General features: G+C 49.1%; 1 protein-coding gene across 1 annotated transcript; it reads left to right on the top strand.

Annotated features, from left to right (window-relative positions):
• The first annotated feature begins 508 nt into the window (after positions 1–508).
• On the top strand, positions 509–1,123 carry LOC145674132 (uncharacterized). The gene has a single exon (XM_081743959.1). The coding sequence runs from the start codon at positions 509–511 to the stop codon at positions 1,121–1,123; it is 615 nt and encodes a 204-aa protein (XP_081600085.1).
• Positions 1,124–8,413: the final 7,290 nt, after the last annotated feature.

Genomic DNA, 8,413 nt, shown 5'->3' with positions numbered 1-8,413 from the left:
GATTTGTCCCCGGCGTCGGGATGTGGCGCCCCCATCTCCCAGTTCTTCGGAACTGCAATCAGCCACTGGTCCTCCAGGCTGGGGGTTGTGCCGGGCCGATCACCCGGCATTTAAAACCTGCGATCGAGCATAGTTAAAAATATAAGCCTAGGATGTGGACTGCTCTTTTAGAAGACAACCTTGCAATGGACTGGTTTTGATTTTGGATTTTCTTGGATGACGCTGGACCCGGGGCCGTGGGACGGAGGAGTGCAGCGCATGCGCACCCAGCAGGACCAGAATGAGTGATGCCCTGAAAGGGAATGCTGGGAGTCTGCGGTGAGGGAATCTCCAATGAAACATTGGTTCCTCCCCTTACACGGTGGGACGTGGGTCCTCTCAAAAGTACCCATCAGTCGGCGGTGGAAGTGGCTCTGCCTCCTTGTCATTTTGACTTGGTGTCACAGCTTAGCTTGCTGACAAGGGTCATGCAGGTAGGACCTGCCAGCCTCGTTGGCCGCTTCGAACCATGACGGGGAAGCTGAGAGGATTTTGGGCTTTCTATAGTTATGGCTACGCATCAACCACCCACCCACGACAGAGAGAGAGAGGAAAACTTGGTCTTGCACCAAGGTATTTAATTATTAAAGATAGATCAAGTGATACCGTTGGAGCATTAAGTAAATTATCTCCGTTCATAGTTCATCGACAACTTCATCACATTGCCACAGGAACGTTTCCTCCTGGCCATATTCGCAAATTACGGAATGGGACGCTCCTTGTTCAGACGACCACAGAAAAACAGTCACACTTACTTCTCGCTAGTACGCACTTAGGGCCTGTTCCTATTCTGGTTGAGCCTCATCGACAACTAAACACTAGCAAAGGAGTCATCACTTGCTTCGATTTGCGAGAGTTACCAGAGGAGGAAATATGTGCTGAACTTAAGGATAGCCATGTCACAGACGTCCATCGCATTACAACGAAGAAACATGGTACAATACAGTCCACGGATTCGTATGTCATTACTTTCGCTTTACCTGACCTTCCAACGCATTTGAACGTTGCTTACCATCGATTGAAGGTCCGCCCGTACATACCATTACCCTTACGGTGCTTTAACTGCCAACATTTTGGCCACTAAGCCCCTTCTTGCCATGCCTCTGCCATCTGTGGCAATTGTAGTTCTGCAGCTCATGGTCCGGCCCCATGTGTGGTCCCATCGAAGTGCACTAATTGTAAAGGTGACCACCCAGCTTGGTCACGTGACTGTCCTACTTTTGTGGCTGAGACGAAGATCCGTGAATTGATGGTAATCGAGAAGATCTCCGCCGTTGAGGCTAAACGAAGACTACAGCCAAAAGTCAACTTCGGCACCAGTTTCTCTTCGCTTCTAAAGATCAGCAGATCCCGAGGTACCCAGACAGTCAATTCTGCTACCCAAACTGACGTTGAGGTTCCCAGTGCGCCAGTCTCTTCCAAGGTGTCCCGTACCACTACTTCTGTGAACCCAGGACTATCTCGCACGAAGCACCGATCATCATCTGCTTCGCAGCCTAAGCTTCCCTTGAACGATCGTTCGCCTCAACGAATTGTTAAGCCCATTCCTGCTTCTCAGCCTCCTGCCGCTCCGGCAGCTGGCTCTATCTCGTCTGCTCCTACTCCCTCCATAACTCAGTTTTTGAAGCAGTCAAACAGCCAGCCTCCTACCAAACCCCTCACTAAAAAGGAACGAAAAAAACAGCTCCAGGCTCATGCTTCCAAAGCTGTCTCTCCCTCTTCCACTGCTTCTTCTACCAAGGCATCGAAGAAATATTCACGCACCCAGTCTTCTACCCCCCCTGGGGCGAAGAAACAGAAGCATACGTCACGTAGTCCACCTAGTGATGACGAGTCTCTTATGGATGATATGGTGGAGGAGGAGCTCGATGATTTTACCCTTGTGGAAGGCCGTGAAAAAGGCAAGCGCAGTACCTCGCTTCTTGTTCTCGATGCTTGTTGAACATGTCTCTTCTTCAATGGAATTTAAATGGCTATTCCACTCACTACGAGGAATTTAAGCAGTTATTGACATTGTTTCATCCTACCATATTCTGTCTTCAGGAAACACATTTTACCTCTACTATCAACTCCGTTCTCTCTGGTTACACTGTATATCGTCATGATCAGCTTACTGCAGGTCGTGCAGCAGGTGGTGTAACAATTGGGGTCTCTGATGCTTACCATTCTGCTCTCATCCATGTGAATAGTGCTTTCCAGCTTATAGCTGTTCGTGTCTTCTTAAGACAACCTGTTACTTTTTGTTGTATCTACCTTACGCGTCATGACGCCTTTACTGCTGTCGATCTTGAACAGATTGCTCGACAGCTTCCATCCCCATTTCTGTTTGTGGGTGACTTTAACTCGTACCATGCACTGTGGGGCTTTCCTCGTACTGAGCCACGAGGTCAAGAGATTTCCACTTTCCTTGACAACACTAACTCATTGCTCCTCAATGATGGCAGTCACACACATTTTACTACTGCTACTGGTACCTACTCTCATTTGGACCTCTCCATTTGCAGTCCTCAACTTGGTGCCCATCTTACTTGGCGCGTGCATGATGATCTCTGTGGCAGTGACGACTTTCCTATTCTTGTGCATGGTCTTCCGCTCATCCATTCTGCTCCGTTCACTGCCTACAATCTCCGTCGGGCAGACTGGGATCATTTTTCCGCCACTTTTCATTTCACTTTAGACCCTCGTTTTACTGTTGATGGTCATTGTGAGGCCTTTCAGCAGAGTATCCTTGCAGCTGTACACGACTCTATTCCTATCTATGCTGGTTCCCGGTATAAACGCACCGTTCCTTGGTGGTCAGAGGAGATTCGTGACGCAATTCTGGCCCGACGTCGAGCACTACGTACTTTTCATCGTGCTCCTACAGCTGATAATTTGGCTCAATTTCGACTTCCCCGGCGTCGGGATGTGGCGCCCCCATCGCCCAGTTCTTCGGAGCTGCAATCAGCCACTGGTCCTCCAGGTTGGGGGTTGTGCCGGGCCGATCACCCGGCATTTAAAACCTGCGATCGAGCGTAGTTACAAATAAAAGCCTCGGATGTGGACTGCTCTTTTAGAAGACAACCTTGCAATGGACTGGTTTTGATTGGATTTTCTTGGATGACGCTGGACCCGGGGCCGTGGGACGTTGGAGTGCAGCGCATGCGTACCCAGCAGGACCGGAAGGAGTGATGCCCTGAAAGGGAATGCTGGGAGTCTGCGGTGAGGGAATCTCCAATGAACCATTGGTTCCTCCCCTTACACGGTGGGACGTGGGTCCTCTCAAAAGTACCCATCAGTCGGCGGTGCAAGTGGCTCTGCCTCCTTGTCATTTTGACTTGGTGTCACAGCTTAGCTTGCTGACAAGGGTCATGCAGGTAGGACCTGCCAGCCTCGTTGGCCGCTTCGAACCATGACGGGGAAGCTGAGAGGATTTTGGGCTTCATTTAGTTATGGATACGCATCAACTACCCACCCAGGACAGAGAAAGAGAGGAAAAGCTTGGTCTTGCACCAAGATATTTAATTATTAAGGATAGATCAACAGAAACCGCTGGAGCATTAAGCAAATTGTCACCGTTCCTAGTACATCGTCAAATTCATCACATTGCCACAGGAACGTTTCTTCCTGGCCATATACGCAAATTACGGAATGGGACGCTCCTTGTTCAGACAACCACAGACAAACAGTCAAAATTACTTCTCGCTAGTACGCAGTTAAGACCTGTTCCTATTCTGGTTGAGCCTCATCGACAACTAAACACTAGCAAAGGAGTCATCACTTGCTTTGATTTGAGAGAGTTACCAGAGGCGGAAATTTGTGCTGAACTTAAGGATAGCCATGTGATAGACGTCCATCGTATTAGTACAAAGAGAAATGGTACAGTACAGCACACAGATTCTTACATCATAACTTTCGCTATACCTGACCTTCCAACGCATTTGAACGTTGCCTACCACCGTTTGAAGGTCCGACCGTACATACCATTACCCTTACGGTGCTTTAACTGCCAACATTTTGGCCACTCAGCCCCTTCTTGCCATGCCTCTGCCATCTGTGGCAATTGTAGTTCTGCAGCTCATGGTCCGGCCCCATGTGTGGCCCCATCGAAGTGCACTAATTGTAAAGGTGACCACCCAGCTTGGTCACGTGACAGTCTTACTTTTATGGCTGAGAAGAAGATCCGTGAATTGATGGTAATCGAGATCTCCGCCGCTGAGGCTAAACGAAGACTACAGCTTAAAGTCAACTTCGGCACCAGTTTCTCTTCGCTTCTAAAGACCAGCAGATCCCAAGGTACCCAGACAGTCAATTCTGCTACCCAAACTGACGTTGAGGTTCCCAGTGCGCCAGTCTCTTCCAAGGCGTCCCGTACCACTACTTCTGTGAACCCAGGACTATCTCGCACGAAGCCCCGATCATCATCTGCTTCGCAGCCTAAGCTGCCCTTGAACGATCGTTCGACTCCACGAATTGTTAAGCCCATTCCTGCTTCTCAGCCTCCTGCCGCTCCGGCAGCTGGCTCTATCTTGTCTGCTCCTATTCCCTCCATAACTCAGTTTTTGAAGCAGTCAAACAGCCAGCCTCCTACCAAACTCATCACTAAGAAGGAACGAAAAAAACAGCTCCAGGCTCAAGCTTCCAAAGCTGTCTCTCCCTCTTCCACTGCTTCTTCTACCAAGGCATCGAAGAAATCTTCACGAACCCAGTCTTCTAGCCCACCTGGGGCGAAGAAACAGAAGCATACGTCACGTAGTCCACCTAGTGATGGCGAGTCTCTTATGGATGATATGGTGGAGGAGGAGCTCGATGATTTTACCCTTGTGGAAGGCCGTGGAAAGGGCAAGAGCAGTACCTCGCTTCTTGTTCTCGATGCTTGTTGAACATGTCCCTTCTTCAATGGAATTTAAATGGCTATTCCACACACTACGAGGAATTTAAGCAGTTATTGACATTGTTTCATCCTACCATATTCTGTCTTCAGGAAACGCATTTTACCTCTACTAGCAACTCCGTTCTCTCTGGTTACACTGTATATCGTCATGATCAGCTTACTGCAGGTCGTGCAGAAGGTGGTGTAGCAATTGGGGTCTCTGATGCTTACCATTCTGCTCTCATCCATGTGAATAGTGCTTTCCAGCTTATAGCTGTTCGTGTCTTCTTAAGACAACCTGTTACTTTTTGTTGTATCTACCTTACGCGTCATGACGCCTTTACTGCTGTCGATCTTGAACAGATTGCTCGACAGCTTCCATCCCCATTTCTGTTTGTGGGTGACTTTAACTCGTACCATACACTGTGGGGCTCTCCTCGTAATGAGCCACGAGGTCAAGAGATTTCCACTTTCCTTGACAACACTAACTCATTGCTCCTCAATGATGGCAGTCCCACACATTTTACTACTGCTACTGGTACCTACTCTCATTTGGACCTCTCCATTTGCAGTCCTCAACTTGGTGCCCATCTTACTTGGCGCGTGCATGATGATCTCTGTGGCAGTAACCACTTTCCTATTCTTGTGCATGGTCTTCCGCTCATCCATTCTGCTCCGTTCACTGCCTACAATCTCCGTCGAGCAGACTGGGATCATTTTTCCGCCACTTTTCATTTCACTTTAGACCCACGTTTTACTGTTGATGGTCATTGTGAGGCCTTTCAGCAGAGTATCCTGGCAGCTGCACACGACTCTATTCCTATCTATGCTGGTTCCCGGTGTAAACGCACCGTTCCTTGGTGGTCAGAGGAGATTCGTGACGCTATTCTGTCCCGACGTCGAGCACTACGTACTTTTCATCGTGCTCCTACAGCTGATAATTTGGCTCAATTTCGACTTCTTCGTGCTCGAGCCCGCTATCTGATTAAGCAGGTTAAGCGTCATAGCTGGCGCATTTATGTTTCTTCTCTTACTGCTGGCAGCTCCATGACAGCGGTCTGGTCGCAAATTCGTCGTCTACAGGGACATGTTTCCTCCGTTGCGGTTTCATCCCTTATTATCGATGGTGTAATGGTCACTGATCAGGACAGAATTGCTGCTGCATTAGGTCGTCATTTTGCGGATGTATCCAGTTCTACTCACTACTCAGCTGGATTCCTCACTTACAAAACACGCACCGAACGTACTCCACTTCAGTTCCGCTCTGCAACCGCTGAAGCTTATAATCTGCCTTTTACTACTGCTGAACTTGCTGCTGTTTTGGATTCTACGAAGGACACGGCACCTGGTCCTGATGGCATCTGTTATGCTATGCTCCGGCACCTGCCTGACGATGGCAAGCAACATCTTCTTGACCTGTACAATCGCATCTGGCTTGCAGACTCATTCCCCGATGCCTGGCGTGAAGCATACATTATTCCTATTTTGAAACCTGTTAAAGCTGCCACGTCCAGTGGAAGCTACCGCCCGATCGCCTTGACTAGCTGTTTGTGTAAACTTTTGGAGAAGATGATCAATACCCGCTTAGTCTGGTTTCTTGAACACCATGGCCTCATTTCCAATCTTCAGTGTGGCTTTCGGCGCTTCCGTTCCACTACTGATTATCTGGCGCATCTTGAAAGTGATATTCAGGATGCATTTCGACATCAAGAACATCTGATAGCTATCTTCTTTTACCTTGAAAAGGCCTATGACACCGCTTGGCGATATGGCATTTTGAGGCAACTCCATCTCTGGGGCTTACGTGGCCACTTGGCTCTCTTCATCCAGAATTTTCTCCAACAACGTTCTTTTAGAGTCAAGCTTGGAGCTACTCTCTCTGCTCCGTTTCCACAAGAGAATGGCGTTCCACAGGGTAGTGTGTTGAGTGTCACTTTGTTTGCTGTTGCAGTGAACAGTGTCATGTCGCAGCTCTCCCCTTCTGTTCATGGGCTGCTTTATATGGATGACTTTACTATCTATTGTCGCTCACGTGATCTCCGTACAGTTACTCGCCAGTTGCAGTTAGCGCTCAACCGCCTTCACCGATGGTCTACCACTACTGGTTTCAGCTTTTCTCTCACCAAAACACACTGCGTATATTTTTGTCGCCTTCGTCACTGTGCCAATGATCCTGAGCTGTTCCTTGGCTGTTCTCGATTGTCCTATGTGGATCATGTTCGTTTTCTGGGCTTGGAGTTTGACCGACGACTTACCTGGGCTGTTCACGTTCGAGACCTGAAGTACCGCTGTCTCCGTTCCATGAACTTACTACGTTTGGTGTCCCATCTTTCGTGGGGTGCTGACCGTGTGGTGATGTTGCGTCTATATCGTAGCCTCATCCGCTCCCAATTGGATTATGGCTGTGTTGCATATGGTTCTGCTCGACCTTCCATCCTACGTCATCTGGATTCTGTACATCATCTTGGCCTTCGTTTGGCGCTTGGAGCTTTCCGAACTAGCCCTATTCCTATTCTCTATGTCGAGGCTCATGAACCATCTCTTTCCCACCGTCGGGACTGCCTGCTCCTGCGCTATTACATCCATATCCGTGGGTACCTGACCATCCTTCGGCCTTTGCCCTTGAGGCTGGTGCTCGCTATGACAGATATCAAGCACGACCTACTGCTACCCGGCTTTTGGCATTCGTGCTATAGACCTTGGGCTTCTCTTGGACTCGATGTCCCTGCCATCTATCCATTGGGCCTCCTGCCCATTCCTCCATGGACAGTTCTTCCACCAGTTGTCAGCTTTCATCTAACGCAATTTAAGAAGTCTGTTACCAGCGATCAACAATTTTCTCAGGAGTTCTTCTCTTTTCTGGATGCGTACCGTACCTACGCTGTCTTCTACACGGATGGTTCGAAGCATGAAGATTCTGTTGGTTGTGCCTTCGTCACGGATGATCATAGCGCTGGCTTGAAGCTCCATCCTACTTCCACTATGTTCACTGCTGAATTGGTTGCTATCCTGGAGACTCTGCATTATATTCGTCGACGCAATCTCCGACATGTTCTCCTGTGCTCTGACTCCAGCAGCGCTTTACATAGTCTCACGGATGTGTCAACTGTGCACCCTATAGTTCAGGAAATTCTACTCTCTTGCAGTTCCTTACGACTTGCAGGTTGCGATGTCCAATTTTGTTGGGTGCCTGGCCATGTTGGTATTCCAGGGAACGAGCGTGCTGACCGTGATGCCAGAGAAGCTGCCCTTACAGGACCTGAGTCTCCGTCACCGCTTCCCAGCTCTGATCTTCGTCCTGTGATCGATCGTCTTCTTCTTCACCGCTGGCAGACACACTGGGATGAGCAGATTCACAATAAGTTGCATGCAGTGAAGCCCCACCTTGGAGTCTGGTCGACGAGCTCCTGATCATCTCGCCTGGAAGAGCGGACTTTGGCACGCCTTCGTATTGGACATAGTCATCTTACCCATGCACATCTTCTGCGACGTACGCCTCCGACTGTGTGTCGTCATTGTGGT

This window comes from Thermobia domestica, chromosome 17 (genome assembly GCF_964235325.1).
Source record: "Thermobia domestica chromosome 17, izTheDome1.hap1.1, whole genome shotgun sequence".
Lineage (NCBI taxonomy): Eukaryota > Metazoa > Arthropoda > Insecta > Zygentoma > Lepismatidae > Thermobia > Thermobia domestica.
Note: the sequence above shows the minus strand (reverse complement) of the source record. Positions and strands in the feature narration are given on the sequence as shown.